Source organism: Electrophorus electricus, chromosome 4 (assembly GCF_013358815.1).
Source record: "Electrophorus electricus isolate fEleEle1 chromosome 4, fEleEle1.pri, whole genome shotgun sequence".
Classification (NCBI taxonomy): Eukaryota; Metazoa; Chordata; class Actinopteri; order Gymnotiformes; family Gymnotidae; genus Electrophorus; species Electrophorus electricus.
Genome location: NC_049538.1, coordinates 7,478,567 through 7,506,431, shown reverse-complemented (window position 1 = coordinate 7,506,431; position 27,865 = coordinate 7,478,567). Strand labels below are relative to the sequence as shown.

At 43.3% G+C, this 27,865-nt stretch overlaps 1 protein-coding gene across 1 annotated transcript in view; it reads right to left on the bottom strand.

Annotated features, from left to right (window-relative positions):
- The window catches only part of nfatc1 (nuclear factor of activated T cells 1), a 34,337-nt gene extending 7,384 nt beyond the window's left edge, over positions 1–26,953 (bottom strand). Inside the window, exons 1-9 of the mRNA XM_027019544.2 lie at positions 26,651–26,953; positions 24,187–25,213; positions 23,788–23,947; positions 20,878–21,080; positions 19,268–19,440; positions 18,221–18,361; positions 8,990–9,045; positions 6,721–6,853; positions 3,023–3,640 (exon numbers count right to left, since the gene is read on the bottom strand). Coding sequence (XP_026875345.2) covers positions 3,023–3,640; positions 6,721–6,853; positions 8,990–9,045; positions 18,221–18,361; positions 19,268–19,440; positions 20,878–21,080; positions 23,788–23,947; positions 24,187–25,213; positions 26,651–26,669 — 2,530 coding nt within the window. The 5' untranslated portion in view covers positions 26,670–26,953. The remainder of the gene's footprint in view (positions 1–3,022; positions 3,641–6,720; positions 6,854–8,989; positions 9,046–18,220; positions 18,362–19,267; positions 19,441–20,877; positions 21,081–23,787; positions 23,948–24,186; positions 25,214–26,650) is intronic.
- Between the last annotated feature and the right edge of the window lie 912 nt (positions 26,954–27,865).

The following is a 27,865-nucleotide window of genomic DNA, read 5'->3' as shown; positions in this document are numbered from 1 at the left end:
GGGATAACAGGTTATCCATAAAATTTAATAAAAATTACTTCCCATTATGGAACAAAATAAACACAAACACACCATCACGACATCACTGACATGTGAGTGAATTAGAACCTGGGAAGAATCTACATTAAACTTAGACTGAGAGGAACTCCAAGTGTGTAGCAAGTCCAGAGCATGCATCCCCCAATCACTAATGAGCATGCTCCTGTTTATTCTCTCTGTCATATAATGAATGCAGCTGACAAGAAACACCATGCCTGAGGGGATTCACAAAAACTGAAATGTTGCCAACACATTTAACATGCTTCAGCTCCAAGGGCCTAATGAGCCGTATTAGAGCTGAGAGGTCAGTAAAATCTCCCAGGTTTTACCAGATGTGAAACGGCAGGTAATAATTTGACAAGCCAAAATACATTAAAAAAAACACTCTCTCAATCTGCATAACAGCTTGACCACAAATCTTAGAATAATGCAAACAATACTTCAACTGTTCTTTGTAAAATAATTTGCGGCCACAGATATGGTCAATGCACTTTTATGACCTCTTCCAGACTGAATATTTAGCAAAAGCAACATAGGCTCCCACATGGATAACGATTTGATCCACTGTTTGACAAGAAGTGTTATTAAATGGGAATCAAGGACAATGCTGATGAAAGCCTACCAGCATGGATGCTCTATGTCCTAGTGATTTCCAATCGCCATGGCACTAAGCGATTTGCTAGCGATTTCCAATCACCATGGAACTAAGTGATTTCCTAGCAATTTCCAGTCACCATGGAAATAAGTGATTTCCAATCACCATGGAATTAAGAGATTTCCTAGTGACTTCCAATCGCCATGGCACTAAGCTGAGTGTTGAGATCAGACCTTTTGCCAAGCCCTGGATGTTAGTTTCAGGAGCTTTGTCACTGATCACTGACTACAGATCACATTAGAAATGGAGGGCTTTTTATAACCTGAAAGAAACTTTCACTATACTTGCACTATAGCTTCAAAGTCTATAAACCTTTAATTCAATATAATTCATATAGCCATGGCCACAATAATTGATCCCTCAGACCAAAACTATACACCTCTAAAAAGAAAATAAAGTCAGCACAGGTATACATTTAATGTGAAGATAAATGCTTTAATAAATGCCCTCTCCCCAAAAGAAATATATATGTCCTACATTTAATGTGAAGATAAATGCTTTAATAAATGCCCTCTCCCCATAAGAAAAATATATGTCCAATTTACTGGCAACCCTAAATATTGTTTAATATCCATAGCAACAGTGGAACAGTATATCCATGTCGACACTAAAATTGAAAGGGTTGCCAGATAAACCTTGCTAACAGTATCAAACAAATTAAAGCATATTAAGACATTGCTGGGTGTAAGGTACTATGATGTGATGAGATCAACCTTTAACTTTCTGGTCTTTGCTTGTAGTTTTCTGAACACTGAAGAAAACATGTACATGTCAGATGTGGTTATTTGTGGGTGTGTAGAGCCAAGATACATAATCTCTTGATCTTGCATTGTTTTCAGAACTGCCAAGGCTGAACTACATGAAAATGTATTGACTAGCATTGGCTATTCATATTATATTCTATTGTCATTAGTCAAACAGGTTTTGTTGAATAAGCAAATGTAGTCACAATAAAACCCTTTTGTCCACATAATCATGGCACACGTGTACACGACACACGTGAACTTCTTTTAAGAACCATGCACAATGTAGGCCATGTAAACAAAGATAAGAGCATTATACATATAGAGAAAAGTGGTAGACTGGTGATATTTTGGAGCTTTTAAACTGCCACTGGCATTACATCTCTTAAACAACACACTGGTCGCTCCAAACACACAGCAGATCAACGCTGTGAATAAGAACCACATCCATACTGTCTCTGCAGTGCACTTAAATTCCGTTACCACTGGTGGAATGTAACAGATCCGGTTATGAGCACATCCAAGGGTCAGCATAAATATGGAGAGGTTTTGCAATCTTTATGGCTTTATGGAACTATACCTGACTTGTTGGTAATTTTGACATCAGAAAAAAAAAATTGGAGGATTATATAGTATATCAAAAAAAAAAAAAGAAGAAAATCTCCAATTTTTCTTTTTTTTATTCTTACCCAGTTATATTTTATATATATATATATATATATACATATATATATATATATATATATATATATATATATATATATATATATATATATCATATACATACACACACACATATATAATTATTATACACACACACACACACATATATATATATATATATTGTTCAGCTCCATATTTACTATCAACCTTGCCAAAGAGGCAGTATAAAATAAACAGCACAGGTAAGAAATGGCATTCTATGCTCATATAGATAGAGATTTTTTTTTATTCTTACCCAGTTATTTATATATATATATATATATATATATATATATAGTTATTACAAACACACACACATATATGTGTGTATTATATAATTATTACATATATATAATTATTACATATATATATATATATATATATATATATATATATATATATATATATATATATATATATATATATAAATATATATATATATATATAATTATTACATATATATATATATATATATATATATATATATATATATATATATATATATATATATATATATATATAATAACTGGGTAAGAATTAAAAAAAAAATCACTATCTATATGAGCATTGAATGCCATTTCTTACCTGTGCTTATTTTATACTGCCTCTTTGGCAAGGTTGATAGTAAATAAGGAGCTGAACAATGTCTTATATCTACTTGCAAGTTTATGTTATGGTTGGAGTAAAAGTAAGTCTTAACCACTTACTACAGTGATAAATAAAATGCTAAATGTCTGGCTTAAAGCTAGTTCTTAGATATTCATCAACCTTGGGGGTCCCACAAGACTTCAAAAAGACAAGTTTTCAGTAGTGCACAGCACAACATGAGAAGCGGACCTACATATGGCTTTTGACTGTGCTTTTGAGTTTCTTTGGGACTTACCATCATCTAAGTATATTTGATCCAGTTCCTGTGGCTCCTGCTTGATGCTGACAGATAGCAGGGCAGGCGCTCCCTCGTCCTGCAAAAGTGGGGAAGACCCGCTCCTTGCTGGGGCTTTGGGCAGTGCCGGGGCCTGGCCGGTACCCGCAGGCCGAGCCAGGCTGTGGCTGGGAGCGAAGACCAGCTCAGCAGTGGAGTTTGGAGTGGGGGGGTGGGAGCCTGGGGGAGAGGAAGCGCCAGTTGGCGGGTAGAGGACTGACTGCTGGTAACGGGCGGGCGTGGGCTGGATGGCCGACACATGAGGTGCGGTGCTTGGCCCCAGGCTGATGCCCGTGATGCCTGGCGACAGGCCCTGCGGGGAGAGGTGTGTGGGGGAGAGGTCGTGCACTTTAGGGTTGCCTCTAGAAGGGGAGGTGCAGGGCAGTGGCGAGGGCCTCGTCACAAGTCTCTGGGGGCTGGTGGCGTATGCCCTGTGGTCCGGAGTTGGCATGGTGGGTGGGGCTTGTGGGGCGTAGAAAGGCTTAGGGGGCAGGGTGAGGCTGGGAGGGGGAGGACGGCGCTGGGCGCACACCGGGGGCAGGTCATAGTCGTCATGGGGCTCTGTCTTTATGGTGGGAACTGAGAAGCAAAGACAGAGGGAGGGAGAAAGAGATCGCAAGAAAGAAAAACAAGAAACAAAAAAGAATAAACACGCACTGTGGGTTCATGTGACTTCATGTGAGCTGGTGCGATCGAGTGGGTTTGTGGCTAGGATACCCAGAGGCAAACAAACATTCTCATCAATGAGACTGTGTCTAAGGCAAGGCACTCCCGCCCAACTGAAAATATTTAAAGAAAGAGGGAGAAAAAAGGAATGAATCATCACCACAAGAGACTTCCAGCTGCTTCTATAATAAAAGAGGCTATTTTCTTTGGAGCGTGCTCCAGTACTAATATGCTATAAGCATGCATTATGAGATATTTTGCTGCTACAGGAAGCATCTTCTCCAATGGAGTTATGTGGCTTTTAATTGATAACCTATCAAGAAAGTATTCAATGTGTTACACATACAGTTCTTTGTGCCCATCTGAAGCACAGTTTCATTTGCTAGAGCACGTTTGATAGAATCAGTGGAACAGGGCCCTGTGCCTGGTAATCCTTTGGGCTTTGGGCTCCCGATTAAAGAAAGGGAGTGGTCAAGTAAGGCATGGGTTTCCAGATTTCTTTTTTCTCTCTTTGGAATGTAACATAACTGGAATGTAACATAACTGTATAACTGTGTATATATATATATATATATATATATATGTATATATATATATATATATATATATATATGTGTATATATATATATATATATATATATATGTATATATATATATATATATATATATATATATATATATATATATATATATTCAATATATTAATATATATTCAATTACCTTGTAACACAACTGTAAATATGTTGTTATTCTACAAAACGGATCTGTACATTCTGTACATATATACACAACCATATACATTGTACATTGTGTATATAATCATATAATACATATATTGTACATACATTGTTAATATATTTTGTACATACATAGAATATATATATTTCTCTTTGCATATCTATATTTCACATATAGAGAATATCTATATTTCTCTATGCACCCGTTTTCTTTTCCTCAGTTTGGACCGAGCACTCTCCACCATTTCACTGCGAGTTATACTGTGTATGACTATGTATGTGACAAATAAACCAAACTTGAACTTGAAACTTGAATGCATTTCTATAGAGGGGCTTGGAGAGCAAAATTTAAACTTTGTATCCTGTGAGCCCTTAGGCAAGGATGCCAAAAGCATGCTAAATTTATTTCAGTGGACTTTCTGAGAATGGCCTTGCTCCTCTCAGATGGACCTGAATGGTCATGTAGATTATTAGGAGCCCCTTATTTATGGCCTTGAAAGCCGTGTCTGTTTCTAGCACTCGAATAATTCTCTTATGGGGATAGCCACTGTGCCATGACAACGGGCAGACCACAATCAATTCAAATCCAATATTTAAGACTATATATAGTTTAATATTTCTTTGCACCCATGCAGCTTGCACTGTGAACTGAATTAGAATTTAACATTTGCTCTGCTGTGCATTATTATTATTAGAGGTTTATTTATTAGTAGAGATTATTTATTAAAAATCCAAATATTTCTGTATGCATACAGCATAATGTAGTATAAGTAAGTGCTGACCAAGGCATAATCATTTTAATGTAATTATTAAAGTTATTTCTTGGTACAGTAAAACATTTTTTGCAATAAAAGTCTGATTTGATCTTTTCTGTTTAGGTGCTGGTAGGATCTCTTTTACCACTGCTTTCATATCAAATTAAAAACATTATATTATAATATAATGGACATTATACAGGAAAGCTGAACAGAAAACCATTATGTCGAAGATTGAAATGGTCATATTGACCTGGAGAATAAACAAAAGTACAATATGGAGAGGTAATACACGACAAGATATAAAAGAAGGTATTGGTTATGCAATAATTAGCTACATTTAATCTTAAACTAATGATTTTAAGACTAATGATCTTTTTGAATCCTTTCCTTGGGGAAGGTGGAGATACAAGACACATCATGCTATTGCTTATTGTCATTGTTTTGCATTACATACTGTATACACATAACACTCCTCTTTCTGACAAAATGCAGAAGGAGAGGAACTATTGACCCAGACCTGACAGACCGTACACCTAAAATAGAATCCAGATGCCTATTTCAGGTTCAGCGGGAGGAAGTAAGCCATCTGACCTCCTGATGTGTTGTCTGAGAGAGGAGCGGTGTATGGCCATGCTGTGCGATTTAGCCTCAACACGGTTGGACATATGCATGTCTTGATAATACCTTATTCTGGAAGGCCAAGAACTTGCAAAATGAAACACGCCTGTGATCTGTTTATCATTTCTGTATATCGTTCATCGAAACTGATCATTTGCAAAAGCTTTTGTCTTGATTGTTGTCATGTGTCTGGAAGTGCTCTAGATAGTATCTATTTTATAGAGTAAATCACTCATTAAGCACATTCTTCATAAGGAACACATGCAAAGCAAGGCAAAAGCTTTGTAAGAGCAAACAAAACAAAGAGCATCAGATTTCAAAACAATATTTAAAACAAAGCATATTTAATCCCTAACAACTGTGATCCTGGCCTTAAGGTCTGTTCTTAGATGCCATAGACAGACACATGGTCTCTCTACTTCTCCAGATGTTCAGTGTCTTGCCTGAGAGGACAGTGTGGCACCGTAAGAGGGGACAAAGACTTCACAATGGCCAGGCTGAGGGAGACAGGGCAGGGCTACATTCGGTTGGCCCCGAGTAACTGTTCGGACCCACCCGCTGGTTACACGCTAATCCTTGGGCAGTAGCTCAAACTTTTTATAGGTTGGGGCCATTTTTTTCCTTTCCTTTAATTTCTTTCTCACAGTTGTGGTGAATTTGCATAATAGAGTTTACATAGAGAGCCCCACCTGGGTGTTGCTTCTGATTTGCCTTTATAACCCAACAAATGATTAAAGCATGTTGATAAGGAGATGTTTAAGAACTGGGTATATAGTAAGAACTCAGTATATAGCTTGAGCCCTCTTTCTGGAAAACCTGAATAAGACACAAGTTCTGAATTCTGAAATCCTGAATTAAGACACAGAAAGTGAAGTTTTACCATTCGGGGGCAGATAGGTGAACCGCTGGTATTGGCTCCTCTTCCGTTTGCCATTGCATATGTAGAAGTTCACCTGAACTGGGCTTGATATCCTTTGGTTTCGATAAGGGGGAACCTCCACAAGTAGGCTTGTCTGTTAAGGAAAAAAACAAGGAATATAACATTTCAAATCAAAACAATCTCCTTATACTTTGGGACTATATTAAACTCCACTGACTATAAATTAAATACAGCATTTTTAAAATGCTGCTAAGAAACTCATAAACAAGCAAGTTTAATGGTTAAATATATGCATGTATGGTTTATATGGCCACCAGTGAACACTGACTACATTGTCTCCACCATTCAAGTTCACAGTGGCAGCAGCAGGGTCCAAACACCACAGGTACCCCGCTTGGCTGCGGCTTCGGCGCGACGGTGGCGAGCGCGAGGCAGCCATAGCAGCATACGTGCTTATTTTCCTGCCTTGCGCCCTGACTCGGAGGGCGTCTGGGGACATTTCGCCCGCGCTCTGCCACTCTTCGTCTTCAGGCTCTGGTGAACTTCTGACTGCTGCACCAACTCTTGCCATGACCACGGTACGCATCCCTCACTCCCATCCCCCGCTACCCTGGAATGAACCTTGTGTGGCTGGGAACAGACTGATGGAGGCGCTGAACAGTAGCCAGGCAGGAAGTCATCAGTCTTCTTGCAGGTTTTAGAGCCATGTGCAGGTGAGCTCCCTGCCACTGTTTATATTAGCACGCCGGCAAGGCAGCCGAGCAAAGCCAGATGAACCGCACACTGCTAGAAGGAATTTCATCTGTTAACTCAGCTCTCTGCCTACTGTTACTTCTTTCTCTTTCCATTCTATGGACAGTGAATTTTCTATTCTTCAAAGAAATCACTGCACCACTGTGGACTACCGCCTCTTCTCACTGTGTGTCTACCCAGGGCCCCAATTTGGTTTGTACTCAAACCCTGCTCTGTGCTGCTTTCAGTCCGTTTGTCCCCTGGCCTCATATGGACCAGTGAAGGATAAGTGCGGTATTATTACACAGATGAAAGTGATTGAAGCGAGCAAAATCCCATCGATAAGTCAAGCGAGCACCTGGCACAACGCATAAGGCAACTTATTAGACACGAGGAAGCATGTGGTTTAGGGCGAGTCAGAAACTGGTTCATATTAAATAAATATATAAATGCAGGCAGGGTAGGGAAGGGAGGGAATCAAAGAGCCCCTTGTAAAAAAAAAGAAAAAAAAAAGTGTTTAACACATTAATGCTCCATTCAACCAGATGGTCTCCATTCACTCTGAGAGCACTGAAAACAGGCATGGAAGCCTCACGAAGTTATTAACCAATAGAAGTTAAAGGAAAGCTCGATTTCAAACATTTGCAGGTTCAGTGATACTTACTGCTCCAGTATAGATTAGAAATTCTGATTCAGCTAATCACTGAATATGGTTTAACAACATACATCATTTAACATGGATTTAAGTGTTAATGACATTTAAGATTACTATTAAACACATTACAAGTCCTGTGGTCTGAATAATTCATACAGATGAAAGTGCTGAAAAGATTCAGTGCCCAAGATTATAAAGTCCAATGTTGCAATATCTTAATGCATATCATTTAACAGACAAAGTCACTCATTTTATAGGCCCAGTTAAAGAGCATGTGCTTTGAAGGTTATAATTAGGAAGCTTCTGTGCCTTATTAAAACATGCTAAAGGTTATAAGAGCAATGCTTCAGGTGCAGAGCTGTTTGGTCACATTCCCAGACAGAGACAAAAGACCAACGGTTCAGTCAAGCAAATTCCATGTTGTTTAGGAGGACACTGGTTAGGTGCTGCCAGTGTTTAGAATGGGCCTGTTCCAACAGACTAGGTTTTAGGACCTGCAGACAGACATACTTTATTAGTGTGTACATGTGTGTGTGTGCGTGTGCATGTGGAGCAGGTGTACTGCCTCACACATAGACACTGTCTAATCCCAAAGCCCAAACCATGGTCTCTACGCTCTGGGAGTATGCCTCAGTCAGTGAGAGGGCCAGGAGGGAGACAGAGAAAGAGAGAGAAAGTGTGTGTGTGTTTGTATGTTTCTGTCTGTGTATCCATTAGGGTAAGCCAGAGACTGAAACCCACTGCAAACTCAAACCAAACTCCCGGCATATACGTAGCGCATATTTCTGTGCAGACCTTGGCCCAACATTCTGCTCATCTGCAGTAACACGTGTTTAATTATCTGTTCAAAATTGTCAAGCAGAACTCATCTGAGTGACTTACTGGTTTAAAGGAGTCCTTGTCAACCTTGGCTTCCATCTCCCATATGTGATGACCATCTGAAAATGGTAAGATGTAGAACTCATTATTTTTCACATTTTACACTTATTTTATAATATACACATGAGACAGAATTACATGCTCACCAACCACTTTGTTAGAGACAACTTAGTTTATGCTTACTCCTCAGTGATCAGTTTCTGAGCATAGGACCCAGGACAATGAGATATCGCTCAACCATTTGCACCACATTGTTGACAATGACATTGTAGTGGCACAGGTGTGTTTCTATAGGCGTACATTAGCCACAGCAGGTTACCTAGATTACCTAGCATGCGGTGCCACTGCTGGTTTGGGAATGGTCCATCACCCCATAAACATCCAACCAACAGGGCTCCTGTGGCCAGAAACTGATTGCTGATGAAGAGTTGGGGGTATGACTAACACAAAATGTGCATGGCAACAGCTGGGCGGCAGCCTTTAACTGTACACCTACGAAGTGTGTCTAAGTGTGTGATAAGAGTGTATAAGCCATGGCAAATGAAAGTGTGGACTTCAGTACATAGGGAGATCTATTTTGAATAGTTTGTTCAGGTCCTGCTAGAAATAGACCACAAAAGTGAGACCAAAGCAAAACTAAAACAAAGCTCTGACCTTAACATAATTCAGTGTGTGGAATCAGAGCCTAAGCATATGGAATTCCTCTCAAAATGATGGACAAACCATCACACTGAGGTAAAACTCTGTGCTCCACGTGACCTTAACTAGAGTTCAAACCGACCAGCCAGTCTGCATGACCCCTATGGCCTTCTGATGTGCGTAGTGGAGCCAGCTGTGAAGCCGGCCCCCGCCCTTACATCATATGAAGCCATCTGGGAAGGTAGAGATCCTGAAGCTGCCCTAACGAGGTGAGCTGGGCCAGGAGAGCATGTGACATGGCCTGGCTACAGAGGGCCCTGACATCACCACCTTGTGGAGTCCCATAACATGTGAGAGGGAGTGCCCAGGGAGGCCCATAAAAACGGCGGCGAACTCAATGTCCCGACAATGAGCAGCACGCCTTAGGCAAAACGGGCATGTCTTTCAAGCTGTTTGCTAACAGGAGGCCATTCGTCATCCTCATTAAAGAGTTTCATTAAACTCTTCTCCTGCCACAAGTTGCCACAACAGGCTTTGCCAGACGAACGCCTCGGGATAAAAGGCACATTAGGATCTCATTTGCTATTTTTATCTGACAGACAACAGCTGAGATGTTTTGGCCTTGAAGGGGAAAAAAACAGGAGGAAAACTGCTGCACAGTGGTACTCGTAAAGCGTTGTACCAGAAAAGAAGGAAGAAAGACCGAAGGTAGTATTGAGCACAGCAAGAAGGAACGCTGCTGTCATCTTCTGATCCAGGATTTAATCTGAATGGGATTTTGAAATTTGTAATGGCTTTCCACTTTCATTTTCTTGCTTAGGCAGATGTGCTCAGAGGGACAAACAAACAAAAAACTCTTATAGAAATAGATCCAGATCATCACCTTCCTGTTTATAACATAAAGCATCACAAAATATTAAGATTACAGTCGACCTCCAGATTAAAATCCACTTAAAGCAGTTTCCATAGCCAGTGAAGGTATCATGTCTCTTATTTTGTTTCTTTTACCAGACATCAGTGGATCCCCTGCATAGTGTAAATGACTTAAGATTACAGTCTTCAACTGGAGGGGCTTCCAAGGCTGAGAATTCCTCAGACTACCAAATGTTTTATTCAGACATTAAATTCCGTGGCTTGCTTTTTTGCGTTTCAAGAGTAAGGTTAGACATTAGACTGGGGTTTAGTGGGTAGCCAGTGAGGACGGCTTGAGTCTGAGACAGGACGCAGCTGTGATGTGGCAACCACTGAGACCAGAACTCTTTTATGAAAGTTGGAGAAGAGGCAGCTCTCTCTCTTTCTCTCTCCCTCACTCTCCCCATAAGAACTTTGCCAGCAGTGAAACATTAGAGCTCTAAGCCATGCTGCCAGGAGCAAATATGTTTTTCAGATCTGGCCTCCTGGCTGCCTTTTATCTTCCGTCCTCACTGAAGTGCTCTTTCGCTCTCACTCCCTCTCCCACATGCTCCACTCGTTTTCATCGTCTCTTCTCTCCTTCTTTTTCTGGCCCTCCCTTATCCCCCCCTTCTCTTTTTTAAAATAAATACCTAAAAATCAAGCCTTTCTTAGGGCTCAGTGCTTCGCTACTGTTCCTGAACTGCTTACTCACTGTGAATAAACTCTTGTGCGAGATTGGGTAAGCATGCCCACCCACTGCTTCTCCATCACCTTCTTGTTTTGTCTATTGCTCGTGCATGAAGGTCAAGGACATCATCTAAAAAAACCCTGTAGAAGATCCAGAGATACCAAACATCCTCATCACTAAGTGCGTCCTCTGCAGCTGTGATGGGGTCCCATAATTAGCTCTCATTCATAATGGGGTCAGAAGCTGCTCCTGGAACAGCATGCCACTGCCAGACTTCCCTTCCAGAATGGCTTGGGCTTCGCAAATCAAAAGGCCCCTTGTGCAGCTGATCGGGGTGGGCTGCAGAGAAAGCCCGGTGCCCCAGGCAGGCAGTAAGGGCGGGGCCAAGCTCCCGCCGTCCAAGTGTCGTACAGTAAACAGGCACAGAGGCTGCCCCATAGGCTTGCTCTCCGGAGGGCTCTGAAAGGAACTGCTTGTTCTCTGGAAGTGGCGCCTAATGGGAAACGCCACCCTCCGCCAAGTGCAGGGATCAGGAAGAGAAAGAAAAGAAAAAGACAAATATATATATATATATATATATATATATATATATATATATATATATATATATATATATATATATATATATATATGTATGTACACACACAGTTTTATACTAGATGCTAGAAGTGAAAGAGAGATAGACAGCAGGGTATTTTAGAATGCAACACACAGAGAGAGAGACAGAGAGAGAGAGAGAGAGACAGACAGACCAACTGAGAACTGCTCAGACTGGGATGACCCTAATTGCAGCTGCTCTTAAGCGCCAGTTTTCCAGAGCACTGATGAGGTGCAGCTGTGGACAGTTCTGCTGGATGAAGGCCTGTTCTTTTGGCACTTTCAAATGCTGCAGAATGAGAGTGCAGCACTAGTAGAAAAAGAAAAAACAAAAACAAAAAAACAAACCAAAATAACAGCCAAAAATGAAAAAGGTGCAGCTCTTGCCTGCGTGCTCTTGCATATGTATGTTCAGGGATGTGGCATACTGTATTTGCTGGGCTGTAACAGGCCAAAAAGGGACAATGCTGGGATTATGGAGGAGCCGTTAATGTACACTGTTTGTTTGTGAAAACGGGCTATTGTTCTAGAAGGTGTCAAGGGACAGGCGGACGTCAGGACGTTTTAGGAGAGGCCATTGTTGTCTAGTGTTGAGAGGGAGTTCCACCGAACAATATTCACCCAGCGAGACTATCACCCTGAACACAGCTGACACCTACACATAAACTCTCTCAACTTCCCTCTCTCAACCAACCCTTAGAATGATACTTCTCTGCATATTTATGTTGCAAGATTAAGCAAGAATGATTAATTCCATATAAGGCTATTGGCCACCCTTTGCCTAAGCATATAAGTTAAGAATGTGCCTAACTTCATTTGGCATGCGTGACTGAGCCTTAACCATGCAAAGCTGCGACTAACTTCAAATATGGCAGTGCAATTTAACACCTTGGTGTCTTTTCGCAGCTTTTGCTTGGGTTTTCCCTGTCCTGGTTAATTTATATAGTTTCGGTGTAAGTAAAGCCATCGGTTGGGCAAGGTGCCCGGCAGATTAGCCGTGAAGAATTCAGTCGAACCATCGTGGCAGACACAAGAAAAAGCCAAAATCAACCTGAACTGTCTGGGGCTGAGCTCCACTCAGACTTATACGTGGACTAAATCAGCTAATGGATGCTGACTCACGCACACAGGGGCACACACGCCTACACATGCACACCAGTCTTCAGCATGACTACTGCATGGCTGTTAATGGAGGTTGACATACATATGCAAACGCATGTGCACTCTCTCTCTCACACACACACAAACACAAACACACACACACACACACACACACTATTGGGAATGTTGACCTTATTAATCACTCAAACACAGCAACTGGGTAAAAATGTTTCTCTTCCACTCAAAACTGCATTTTCAAAATATCCAATCCCCATTTTGACAGGGCCTCTCATTATTCTTATTGTATATGCTAAAGTTAAGAACAATTATTCATAAGCATTCTACCATAACAAAATACCCTTTTTATTTATTAGTAAACAAAAGTTCCTTTTAAATGATTTTCAACTGAGATATACATTTTCCCCATCAGATTCAGAGAAACTGGTCCATGCTTTTATTTCATCAAGACTGGATTATTGTAATGGTCTTCTAATTGGATACTCTAAAGTTATTAAATCAACCCCAACTTGTACAGAATACAGCAGCCAGAGTCCTTACAAGGGACCACATCAGTCCTGTTCTTTCAGCACTGGCTCCCAATTAAATTTCTAATTGACTTTAAAATACTCTTGTTGACGTATAAAGCACTAAACGGTCTGGCCCCACAGTATCTGAGTGAACTCACTGTATACTATAACCCACCTCGCCTAGTGCACTCTTAAAATGCAGGGTCTCTCTTAGTTCCTAGAATTAGTAAGATTACACTCAGGGGAAGAGTTATGGAACAGCCTTTCAGTTTTAATTTGGGACAGTTTTTTAAATCCAGGTTAAAGACTTACTTATTCACTCAAGTTTTCGGTTAGCTTCCTATATATAAATGTACAGAGCCCTGGAGCCCCTGGTCATAGATTCTGGTGATGTGAGGCGCTGACATGCAGTCACTCGTAGTCACCCTCTGGCCCTCTTTTAGTTCTGCTGCTAGAGATAAACCTGTTGGAGCTGCAGGCTGAACACTGGCACGAGTCCACTGAATATGAACTGCTCATGTGTTACTCATCTTTACACATCTAACAACATCTTTGTGTTTTATTTGCATGTTACCGTGGAGATGGTGCCAACACTGGACTAGACCTGCTCATCAGTGACAAAGAATCCAAGATGACGCCAGAAAATGTGGTAAGCAGATGAACTGATGCTGCCATTTCCATCCTGCCCCTCCATCTACTCCAGTGGACACAGAAACAGCTCACCCACCCTGGACCCACAGGAGCAGCTGAGACTCCCACATCTACACTGAAGTGGCTACTTGGACTAAACATAATGGAATAATGAAATTATGTCCCTAGGAGGACAGGCCCTCCTTTTGAGTCTTGGTCCTCCTGAGGTTTCTTCCCTAAGGAGTTTTTCCTTGCCACTGTCACCTATGGCTTGCTCATTAGGGACCTGGACCCATACACTTGTAAAGCTGCTTTGTGACAACACTATACACTACTATATAAATACATTTGACTTGATTTGACAGGATCGATGCAATGTGATTTTTTAGCATTTTCTAGATTCCCCAGGTAATGCTGAAAGCTCAGTCTTGCTTTTGTTTTTCTAGCATGACTATGTCAGTTGTATCAAAATTCAGAAGTTGGCATGTCTGTCATTCTATATTTAAAGTAGGTTCCACGTTAAGTTTTCTGTTGCTGATACTAGGTCAACTAGCTGTAGAGCCAGAGTTTTGGGTTACTGGTGCTCTAGGTAAAATGCAAAAAATCTGTTTACATTCAAGGAGGTTGTCTTTGCTGAATCACTACCAACTTGCTTTCCTAATGACTGATGGACCGTAGATGAAGTCCAAAACAACCGTGACCTATTTTAGGCAAGCGCTTCCTCTGGATTTGTAAATAGCTATAGAAACAGATGTGGTGTCAATAAGTAATTTTAAATTTAATCACTACTCATATATTTCAGTAGCTGTGCACTTCAACAGTTCCCTGAATTCAGCCATGACAAAATACCCTTTTTATTAGTAAACAAGGGCTCCTTTTAAATGGTTTTCAAGAGGAGACTGCTAAAGTAGTTCAGCAGCTGGGCAGCCAGTGAGAGACCCAAACAGTCCAGATGTGAAAGCACTCCTCCGTCATGAGGGAGTTGCTTTGTGTCTGACTATTTCTTTCTCTTTCTCCCTCCGTGCTAGGAATCCCCACTGATCTTTAATAGACTCACCCACACTCACATGAACATTTGTGCATGCACACATACATGCACGCACACAAACTCACACATACACACGCACACACACACACACATCTGAGAAAGACACTAGACATCAGCCTTGCTAAAAGGGGAGGGGTATGCAAACACCATTCAGATCCGTTATTACACATTTGCATACAAACGGTTATGCCAGCAAGTTTTACATGGCATCCAACTGCATCAGGATCTCTGGCCCGTCTGATCTGGCAGCTTTGGGGAGACAGGAAGTGCATGCTAACCTCTCGGTTGGGTTTTATCGCAACTGTCAGTGGGGCGGGGATAAAGGAAGAGTACTATGGAGAGCCTAGGGATCAGGTCACACTGCAATGTCTGAGGGCATAGAGGACAGACATCTGTCATCCCAGACTTGCTCACACACACATACACACACACACAGACACACACACACAGACACACACGCGCGCGTGCATGCTGCAACCATTGATGATGTGGATCTTGACTTGGCACGATGGCTGCGAGCAGGCTATGAGTGGCACCGTGTACAAGCCACAGACTGAATCATGGCTCTTGGATGAAGTTCCTCTCGAGTGAGCATTTCTGTCCACGTGAACATTCGCTTTGTGCTGTGACAGCAGGCTAGCTGCACTCAGTCAAACACTCACTTTCATGTTCTTTAAAATTGCACACATCAGAGTGCTGCTGTTATAACGTCATTCCTTTACCAAATAAATACTATAGACAAATCTTACATTTGGATCTTTAACTTCAGAAAAACAAATGGTGAATTTATTTTCAGAAATCTACAGAGAGAAACATTAAATAACGATTCCTTAATTTACTTAGTATAGTTTGACATAATGATTACATAGTTCAAATCAACTTGGTCTTTTTACCAATAGGGCTGACAGGACTAAGAGGGCAGACAATTCCTTTCACTTTGAGGATCTCTCTTTGCCCTCTGATCACTAAACCCATTCTTGTATTTTTATTTCTCTGAGAGATACACTGGATGTGCAGCGGGTAGAGAAGTGCAACGTTACCCAGGAGAGAGCGAGAAGGAGAGAGAGAAGGTGTGTGTGTGTGAGAGAGAGAGTGTGAGGTAGGTGGAGAGATTTCCTCATGAGTCAGACTATGAGAAACCCTTCTTCACATGCTGAGGCATGCCCAGCGCCCACTCACACCTATCTTTCACCTGTCATCACATTTGTACTGATCCACTTTATCTCGCTGCATTAGTTAGAGCAAAAGATGCATGCGGCAGTCGCCGATTCAGCACATAAAGTACTGTGAATGCAAATGGAAAGTGGGATTCCTAACAGTGTTTTATGCCAGTGGTGTGTACTGCTATGGTAGACCTCCCTGTATCACTGGCTGAAGTAGTGGCAGAACTATTCCATGCTGGGTGGCAGGACAGAGAGAGAGAGAGAGAGAGAGTGAGAGAGGGAGAAAAAGAGTGTGCTGTCGTGGCTAATGGAGGCGGCCTGGCAGAGGGGAGTTTCCATGTGAGGATTGCCCAAGAATCCCCATGTAGTGCCAGACACAGGGAAACCCTCTTCGTAAACAAGAGCACACGCCCTTCATCCAGCCAGCAAAGACACATATGAGCCCCAACACACACACACACACACACACACACACACACACACACACACACACACACACACACACACACACACACACCACAGCAAAACCAGTGGCTAAAGTCCAAGAAAATCTTAATGATATGTTGTTTGAACTAGCACATTTAAGAATCTCAAATACTGTCTATGCAGACAACTTGCGGGCATTCAAAAATGAAGGAAAATGTGTTCTTGGCTGTTTGTACTGAAAATAATGTTATATTTTCCCTGATATCACAGAATTCGCAAAAACTGATGTAAACTGACACAAAAACATGTATCCTTTCATAAATATCCAAGGCCTGCTTATGAAGATGATCACAAAAATGTTTTGATAGAATAACATGGGTGCAACTGCAAGAAAATTTGAGCTCTTGCTGAAGAAATTAATATCTCATTGTTCTAGCCTGCTCCAGCAAAATGGCTGCCAAAACAGGACGCCGACGTTATTCTAGGTCTCAGCGGCCTAGCGTGTCCTGGAGCCCTCTCTTCACAGGTAGAACAATGAAGGTGCTTCCTCCAGCCTCGCTCCGCGAGCTATGGGATATCCAGCATGTTTACACCCCTCAGCTTCTTCCCTTCCTCTACCTCTTGTGAGTTTTTCCTCTGCTTTTTTTTTTAATTAATTTTTTTTTTTTTTTTTTACTAACTCAATTTTTACTAATTTTTACTCAATTTTTACTTTTTTTACTAAGTCAATTACTGTTTGTAAACCTCTGGTATCAACAGCTGGGGGTTATAACTGAACCTATTCTTGTCTTTTTATGTCCTTGAGAGATATATTGGACATTTGATGTGTTGCTGCTAGAGTAGCGCAGGATGTTACATTGTCCAGGAGGGAGTGAGAGACAGAGGGTGAAAGAGAGAGAGAGCAAGAGGGTGAGGAAGTAAAAGAAGGTGCGAGAGAGAGAGGGGGTGAGAGAAAAAAAAATCAAAACAAACATCCAGGCACAAGGGACAGTGGAGACGGCCACATTTGCTGTTTGCACTTCATTCCTAGGCGGTGCAGGCAATGGAAAGTTCTAGAAATGTAAATCTGTTGGGTTAAAAATACAGCACATTAATGTGCTCCACATGTAGTACTCTGGCAGAGAGAGAGGGATATTTTGACGGCAGAGAAGGGAGCGAGGGAGGGAAGTAGCGGTCTGAAGGGGCGTGACAGAGTGTGCACACGCAAGGGTATGAGGATGCACACATATATACAGGCTTTAGAGAATTTTGGATGAAGGGGACCCACAGATATATACATGGATACGTTTTATCTCTGTGGGTTAAAATGGATAAACCTGGACAGACAGCAACCATAAACCACAAATGCCCTACTTTTGAAAAGCTTTTATCTGGCTTAGAGCCACATGGAATCCCAATGTAGCCTTTCCAAGCACTTAGATGGAGCAAGGAGGACTAGGTCAATTAAGACTGGCCTGACTCCATCCAGCTGTTCTATGGTCCAACCACCACCACACACACAGTTGGAAAGGGCTCCCCTACCTTGCGCTTTCTCCACGAACACCACCTTGGAGTCAGGTTGGAAGTTGTGTCCACTGAGAGCCATCCTGTCTCCCCCTGAGGTGCTACCACTCTCCATGCTCTGCCGGTCCACCAGTGGCAGCTCCTGCGCAGACCGCTGGGCTAACAGCACACGGGAACAACACGAAATGAGTGCGGTAAAGCCGAATTCAAGGTGGCCTCAGTAAAACTGGTTTAGTCTTTAAGATGTCACAATTCACATTGGGCAAAAAAATATGTCTCCTGTAGCCTGAACTTTATGTGCTCCTAAAAAGTCCTGAACATGGGTTTATTGAGATAAATATTCTACAGCTGTATTCGTTCTGGGGATAATTATTTTAACTAAGAAAATCAATAAACAATCATCAATAGCCAACTCATCAAAAACCAATCATTTACTATAATGCCAGTGAGAAAATGCATCAGAATAGTCTTGGAATCTGGTTAAGATACTGAGCAGGCATGACGCAAGAACATAAAAAGCTCATGAAAACCTTATCCTCTACAAATAAACTCTAAAGAAGCCTGGCTAGCTCGCTGTTTGCTGATATGTTTCATATTGCTGCTGTTTTCAGTAACCGACTGGCCACGCACCAGAAATCCCTCCTATTTTATGAGCTGTGCTCACCGTGTAATGATCCTTCTCATTTGCCTCATAGTATATGACAACTCCTGGCAAACGGCAGTTCCAAGAACTGCCATTGGAAGACAAAAATGTGTGATAAACTTTCATCCAGTGGTCAAGAAAGTCACACTGAATAGCTGAAGAAATACGTTAGCCAAGTCTGCTCACAAACGCTACAGCTAGTCACGTCAATACCGCTGTAAATTCTGCTGCATCTTCCACATTTAATGTGTCACAGTGGGAAGTGACCTCCACAGGGCTGACACATTCTTATCACTTTTAAATATCACGGCTGTTGTATGGGTGCATGGAGGAAGACCAAAAAAAGACAGCAGCCATTCCCAACGGCCAAAAGTTAGCCGTTAAAAGCATACGTGATCTCGCGATGAGGCGTGTCTACTCACAGCACTCGATGGGATTGGAGGCCGCCTGGAGGGAGACCGTCCTGCCATTGGGTTGGTTAATGTGGACGCGGAACACCATCCTCACGCGCGTGTTCTTCCGCCCAATGTCCGTCTCGCCTTTCCGTAGTTCGATGTCAGAGTTCCGCAGCTTCAGAATCCCAGCACAGTCGATTCTTGAACAAAACAAAAGACATAAATCCATTTTAATTGACAAAAGGGAGATGCACACCGTTGGACGACGATTCAATAAACATATATATTTCAGAAAAACAATGGCAGATACAGGCTGGTTTTTTTTACTGTCTTTTCTGCCTAAATTCCTCTTTTGGCTCTCCTGGTTTTCATGGTACTCAAGAGTATTCATTAAACACTTCATAAATGTCCTCACTCTTTCATCCTGTATTCAACCTCAGCTTTTCACAAAGACAATTTAATCACCATTACATTTCTAGCAATTACTGAGTGCTATTTGCGTCAGTGGTATTAATACATTCATAGCAATGATGGTCTTTGGCAAAACCAGGTTAGGGGAAACATTTGAGAAACGACCATCAACCCTCAGCAAAGAGATCATCCTAAATTCTTACATATCTGTTTTAGTAAGATTAATCTGAATAAAGAAATTAAGATGGCTGAGGTGGACTGGAAGCATTAATATGTCAAATAGCAGACTCAAGTGGCCCCAGGAAGCAGTCGACAGCTTCATAACTCCGGTTCTTGGTCTGTGCTAAATGCCCTCCAAAATTCACCACATAAAATCCTCCTTTCAAAAACAACAATGTTCCTCACTTCCATTACTTCGTTGCAAACACGTTAGAACCATCAGCCGACAGATGTTTGTTGGAACGCCTTCCTGAAGGCTGACGGGGAGGTGCTTGGGGAGTTATAGAACCCGAGTTCAGTAATCCGCCCATTAAAGGGTGGGAGGAAAGTGCTGAGGTGAGCAGACCGCTACTGCTCCGCTCATGTGCCAGACCCCGCATTCCCGTTAGAGGCTCCCCACACCATCCTGAGGCCTCGTGTAACATGAGCCTTTGGTTCCCGGGTGGTAAACCCATGGTGCTGGGGCTCCACAAACTCACGCATGCATACACCCGCACCACATACAGACACAGAATACACACACACTTATTCACAGCCAGGAACTAAGAAGGTGTCATAAAAGTAGGACTGGCTTTATATTTGATTTTAAAGTTCATGTCTACATGTATTTTACCACTGTTGCATACAATACTTGGACAGAAATATATACAGACTAGGCGTTTCAGAGTTGTACTTGTGGTCTGTTTAGCACAAAATAACTAAAGCTCTAAATAACTCTTCTATCTCATCCTAATTCTAGACCTCTTTAGCTCTCTTTTCTTCTCTCTCTCTCTCTCTCTCTCTCTCTCTCTCTCTCTCTCTCTCTCTCCCCCTCTGAGCCTATAACCAGAAGAAATACTAACTTTTTTACTTTTTCTTTATCAAATAAACTGAAATTTTCTTCTTTTTTTAAAGCATGGTTCCTTTCACGACCCCCCGCCCCCCACCATACACACACACAGACACACGCACACACAGACGTACACAGACACACAGACACACACAGACACACCCTTGTACACACTCACATGGCCCTCATGTTACTCTCAGGCAGGAGTGGAATCTCCAGCACTTTGGTGTTGGCCTGCATGACCTCGTGGCTGGGCGTGGACACTGTCTTGCCCGTGATGCGGTGGACCTGGTAGAAGGCGTGCGGTCGCAGCAGGCGGTCGTCGGCCGTGCCGATGAACAGCTGCAGGGTCAGTGGCTCGCTCTCCACGTAGCCATGAAGCTGGAAGACAGACATGTGCTCAAACCCTACGGGCTTCTCTCTCTGTTTCATACCCCCCTAGACATGAAACCTTCTCTGCTGACACAACCGGGTGATATCCAACCACTATCAACATATCAACATAACTACAGCAAGCTACCACTGAGATAATTTATATCTACTGAGTATCTTCATATCTCTGATTATCCAAATAACAGTCACTGTCTGTAATATATTCATAAAAAGGTATTGACGTCTTTGGCAAGTTTAAGATGAGCATTGCGTGGCTGACATGTTCAGTTCTCCAGGGAGGTGAGCAGTATTCGAGGTGAAAAGGCTGGAGAACTTTGTATATTTACTTAAGCAGATATGTTTATGTCTGGCATTTCAGTTTAGGCAGACAGATGTGGGGGAGAGGGAACGAGGGAGAGAGGGAGGGAGAGCGGCAGAGAGAGAGAGACCTTCCCCTCCCTTCATCGCATTATCACCCACTAGAGGAATGCTAAGACTCTGGCTGTTCGTGGCACGGAGGCGCCCCTGTCCACACGTCCTTGCGCTGGGTCCAGCCCTTGTTCTCTTGCTCTACGCGGTCCGATTCCACTAGACGCGGCACCTCTGCGCAGTAGCGAAGGGAGTGGCACAGCAAGATCCGCCCAGGCCTGCTGTGTCGAGCGCTCAAGACACGTGCACTTCAGTGACTTGTAAAGAAAGGAGGCATGTAGGGCGCAACACGCAAAGAGGACCATTCGTACTGCACCGCCCTCTAAAAAAAGATTCCGGAAAGAATCATTTCCAAGCTAAATGGAAATTTGGTTGTAGACAGAATGCTTTTAGGTCAGACTCAATAGTGACCAATTTCCAGAAAAAAGAAGAGGGGAAAGAACAGGTCAGAACTGATCAGAAATAAGGAATGAGTTACTGTAAAATGAAATCACTGTACTAAAGCACTATTTTCTTAAAGTGTTTAACCAAAATAACCACGATCAGCTGACCATGTGCTGACCATCCACTTAATTAAGGCTCAGTTTTCACTGTGATTAGGCTACCTGCGTTAAAGACCAATAACACTAACAACAGGATAATTTGAATAATCCATGGTCCTATCCAACATAGGATTTAGGGATTTTGTCTCTTTCCTGTAGCAACACTATTTTGTGTGTTGACAGAACCACTCTCCAATGAGATGGATTTCCTGAGAGAGCTGACAGCACACACAGGAGCCCATAGCTGCTGTGGGGCTTAGGAGCTGCTTACAGCTACCATCCATCCCTCCGAATGCACATGCGGTCGGACGTCAGCCATCCCTTGGCAAAAAACCCCCACGAGGCCCAGCTAAACAGTAGGCTCCAGGATGAAAAACCGAGGATCAGAGTGATGCATAGGGTTGGAAGAGGGTGAAGTGCAGGAGGTACATGAAGGCTGATTGGACAGCATCCAGAAGAGAGCACACTCTGTAATAATCTGGTGGTTTACAAGATGGGACAGCCTTGTGTGAGGCACCTCCTCCCCACTTACACACACATACACACACACACCCACCCACACAGAGTGAAACACCCACACCCCCACTTTCAGCAGGCTGCCAGAAACGTGTGCGGTTCAGACAAGCCGCCTCCACCGTGTGCCGGCCCCCATGATGTCAGCGCTGCACTGGGAACTTTTACTAAACAAAAGGCAGCCTGTGTAGTGGGGCGGAAACTGCGGTGAGCTCCTAAAAAAATAGGGGGTTAGGAGAGAGAAAGAGAGAGCGAGACAGAGAGAGAGAGAGAGAGAGAGAGAGAGAGAGAGAGAGAGAGAGAGAGACAGAGGGGGTCTGCTGGGTTCTTCACAGGACAGTGGTGTGGAGTCATACGTTTAGCATCATATGCACCTCATTAAGCCAAAGTAAAGTGTCCAAGCCAGCAGCAGATGTGAACGGAGGTGTTGGGGGCAGAGTGCTTGAGCAGCCACTGGCCAGATCCAAGCGACAGTTCTCCTTTGTGTATTGTGTAGCTCCACTAGATAGAGTGCCATAGGATCTCCAGATAGGAGACCGGGAGATGTGTGTGGTCAAATTCCCAGCTACCGACCAGTAGTTAGTTTTTGCTTCTGTCCTCTATGACTTATGACCTCCATTCATTACGGTCTTTGCCCAAGTGGTGTGGCTGACATCCATGAACAAGCAGAAAAGATCACAGGAGACGGGTGAGTCACCAGTGTCTGTTACAGAACTGACTGGACTGTGTTGCCGTCAGGACATTGTGGTCTTGTGTAATACTTTAAGTATTTCACCCACTCCTCTGAGTTTTATCATTGCGTTATGCCTAAAACATACAGCCAGCTACCACATGGTCACTGCTGATTGTTAAGTGGACCCTTAACAGTGAGTGGACTGCTTTCAGCCCAAATAAGCAGTTCTCATCAGGTAAAAGTACACACTGAATTGATTAATTGCCTGACTCCCCTGAATGAGACATAACCATGAAGACCAAGATTCCAAATTAGAACACAAAAATTTGCCTGACCAAAGACTGCCTTAAAGAAAAATAATCCTTATGAGCATAAAAAATATTTTGCAGTTTGAGCTGATGAGTTTAAAAGAAGCTTGCTTGTATGCCAGCCATGTAGGAATAAAGGCTAATTCCATCTCTCCCCTGGTACAGTGCCATTTACCACAGTCAGCTTCAAAGAGGAAGCAGAGCAAATCACAGGAGGAAGATGACAGAGACACAAAGATGTAGATGAATACCTGAACCACTGGGTGTCCTCCTGCCAGTGCTTTCACAGCCCCTCTGCTGCCCTCGGTCTCATAATGGGCACGATGGTGAGATTTAGGCTGGACCTCGATCTGCAGGCTGTATGGCCCAGAACTGGAGGGCAGCTGCCAATCAAGAGCTGGCAGGGAGGGGCTAAATATGACAGGATCGGGGTGAAAGGGCATTGGTTTGGTAAACCCTCCAGAAGAAAAAAGGTTTGGAATAATGAATCAGAATCACAGAATAAAAGCGTAAACACTGTGTCACTGGCGGCACATTATCAACTGGGATCAGACCTCTGATATGCTGCCAGGGTAACTTCTGGGCTTTATGATAAATGCATTATCTGGCCCAAAACATCTGGCAGTTGATTTAAAACATATGCTTTTTACCTGATGTAGGGCTTTGGTTTGGACCAAAATGGATGCTGTGGTACATCAAGGAAGCTGGCGTAGTTCTCCTTCTTAAAGGGCAGGCGTGAAGTGGCATAATCCTCGTGACAGAGCTCTGCGGAGCCTGTGTCCTCACCCCCGGGCTCGATCTTCAGGCTCAGTGAAGCGCTGTGGTCCACACTGGTTTTCCTGGTCTTCAGTGGAATGCCCTCACCAAGGTCTGACATTCCATCCGTACTGAGGGCGTTGATGGCCGCCACGATTGCAGAGTTGGTGTACTGGTTGGTGTTGGGCAGCCACGTGTCATCCGTCACGCTGAGCCGAGGCGAGGTGTGCGGCGAAAGCCCTGGCGACAGGTTCGGCGAGCACGGGCGAAACTTGTGCGAGGCACCACCGTTGAAGCTGCACTTCCGCTTCCCACCACAGGGGGAGCTGGGGCGCGAGCTGCGTGAGCCCGCCCAGCTGTCGTCAGTCATGCTGGCGCGGGGCGACCCAGTGGGCGAGTGGCGGGGCGAGGCACTGAGCGCTCCAGACATTAGCGAGGAGCCTTTGGGCGAGACGCAGGGCGACTGCCACGGCGAGTTCTGAGGCGAGTTGTCGTAATTGCACGAGTACCCCGACTCATACGAGGAGGCCTCCGAATGGCAGCTGCGGGATGAGACGCTGCTCGCTGGGCTCAGGCAGGTGGGGTCACGGTAGCCCTCACCACTAGGCAGAGTCAAGGTGACAATGGAGTTGACCCGCTTGGCTACAGGCACACTGCTCTCCTCAACTTCAGTGTCAGGAAATTGGCCGTAAGCCGTGATCTCTATGCGTGGGCTCTCCAAGGCTGGGGCTCCGTTAGGGCCACTGCCAGAGGAGTGGTAGTATGCCACAGAGGCCATGTCTTCATGAGGAGAGAAGGAGGGGGGCTGACTGATTGAGACAGAGATGGAGGGGCTGGTCTGCAAGCTGTGGTACTGGATGGGGTGACAGGGACTGCTCAGGGGAAGGGACAGGCTGGCATTTGGTGGGAAGCTGTACGCATCTACAGAGAGAAACATATGATGAATCACAGTAAGAATCCAGACGTGAATTAACAACCCTGACATGGATTATACAACATTTTCCTGCAAAACAGGCATCTTAAAGGTTTTCCTATAAGGTAACATAAAATAAAAAGATGTTATGTTCTGCAATACATATTTCTACAAAATAGCATAAGCAACATGGAAATCCATGGAGAAGGCCATTGGCTCTGTGAAGGAAGTAAGGTGACTGATACAAAACCTACTCGGCCAAGAATAACCGTGTGTTAAAAATACCTCAGCAAGCACAAAAACAGATGGAAAACTAATACGCACACAGCCAATATGCCTGTGTACAAGGTCAGTTTAATATAAAGTATGGTTTAGGCTCTGAACAAGAGTTTTTTTTAGTGAAACCAGAAAGTAGCAGGAAAAACTGGAAGGGAGAAGGGAGAATAAACTAGAGTAGTGTTTCCCAACCCATTCCTTAAGGGACTCAATTCACTCCGTATTTTAGCACTTTCCCACCTCCCAACGCAACTGAACCAAGCAATCAAGAACAGTAAATACGTCGTGGGAGATGGAACAGAGCACAAAATGTGGACTGTCTGTGGTTCCCCGAGGACTGGGTGGGGAAACACTTATTCACAGTATTAATATAATGAAATCTTTCATGCAAAGTTTAAAAAAGTCTATTACACACGTGTAGGCTAAAACTTAGCCCTGTTGTAGAAAAGGAAGATATCAAAAACACATGGCGTGGTGGCATTTGAGGGATACTGCAGGTGCATGGGGAGCAATATCCCTGAGTTGTTTGTGAGTAGCTGCAGCACAGCTCAGAAGTTTGGTTAGATTACTGTTCTCTAAACGGGCCCACATGCGAGACTGCTTTCGTCTGTAATGAATTAAGCGCTTTCTTTTGCGTGTAGTTGGAGAGAAAATTTATAACAGTCTCTCGCGAAACTCCGCTCACGCAGGCTTGGAAACCACACAACCTCCCTGGAATTAATTTATACTGAACAGTAATCCGACATTAAAGTCAAAGAACCTACCAGGAAAGTTCAAAAATAAATTACACATTTTAAATGTAATTTTGAATCAAAATCTCAGCTTAGCTGACTTGCCTGTTCTTTCGCGAGGCAAAGGCGCCGCAGCAATGAGCGCGAAAACTAACGGTCTACCTTCTCACGCGCTAGGCTCTGCTCGTGCACCACGCCCACCAGACCTCCGTCTTCAACGCAATCTGGTCAGTTTGTACTGCCCACGCGGACGGGTCAGCGTGCAAGGACGGCGCCTTGCACCGTTTCACAGAAACTGCTCGTGTAACATCCAACACGCGTAACTCTCATATGTTTACAGGCATAAATGTGTGTGTAAAAGGCGCTTGAGTAGACTAAATCATTGTCTGAGTTAGTTCTTCAGGAATGCGATCCGTGACCGAGGATAACTTCTATTACCTTCTTCAGCTGATTTCATACTTGCCGAGAGAAGGGTGAAGTCTGGTGAGGTTTAACCGTCCACGGTACGGTGCGTGATGCGTAACTCCAAAAACTTGGTAGCAAAGCGTCTGTTAAATTCTTTCAGAGAATGCTGTATTCCAGTCACGGCAAAGTGCGCATAATTCTTAATGATGATAGTCACCGTCCAAAATCTCAATACAATCGATTTTTCCCTAACTTGTTAGGCAGTCTATTCTGGAGTTGTTAATTGAATTCCAGGCAACTCGGGGTCTTCGTGACGCGCTGCTTCACAGTGGAGAGGTCTCCGTAGCTTTATAAAGCCGGGAAAGACCTCCGTTTGGGTGCACCTCCCCTTCCCTGACGCAGGCACCACGTCTCAACAGATGGAGAAAGGGATTCTCTGCTCTCAAGATTTCCAGATGTGGAGCCGTTACCATGCAATGAAACACGCAGCCCGGACGCACCGACGGGAAATGGGGAGACTAAAGAGCGACGATACACAAAGCGCAAGCCGATCCCTGTTCTTTATATCAGTGGGGGAATCTGGTGATTTCTACTGGTTAAGAGATACAGTATTTGCCCTGACCTTATCATCTATTCCTTAGCAACCACAGTGCGTCGGCGTCGCGAGTGTAAACAAAATCCTCCAACTCTATTTTTAAGGCGTCCCTCACGAGACACGCTTGCGAGCGCAAATGGGTTTGTGTGTCTACAGAAGCGGGTGGTGTTCAGCAGGACGTAGTCATAACTATCAGCACTCCATTAGCCTGATTTTGTTAACGTTGTGCTAGAGGCGGAGTGCGTCGAGCGTGAGCGGTGATTCAAGATTAAGATTTATGAGTAAGGTCATTTTCGCCGGTGTTTCTCGTTAATCTATTCGTGCTTCTTCATTTAAATAAACATTCATCATGAGCTGTGAAAAGTAGATGCAGTATGCTATGTAATCATTCAGAATTCATGGGTGCTTACAGGTCATAAGTAGACCTATTACCCAGCCAAGGGTTATTATTATTAATTATAACCCTAGTCCCCCTGAGACACTGGCTGTTAGTGAGGGTGTTAATACAAAAGCAGCTGCCATTTTGAGGGTACATCCTCATTAATTATAACTCGAGTGGCTCTGAGACACTGGTTATTAGTGAGGCTGTTAATATAAAAGTAGCTGCCATTTTGAGGGTACATCCTCATTGCATCAAATCAAATACCGGCATT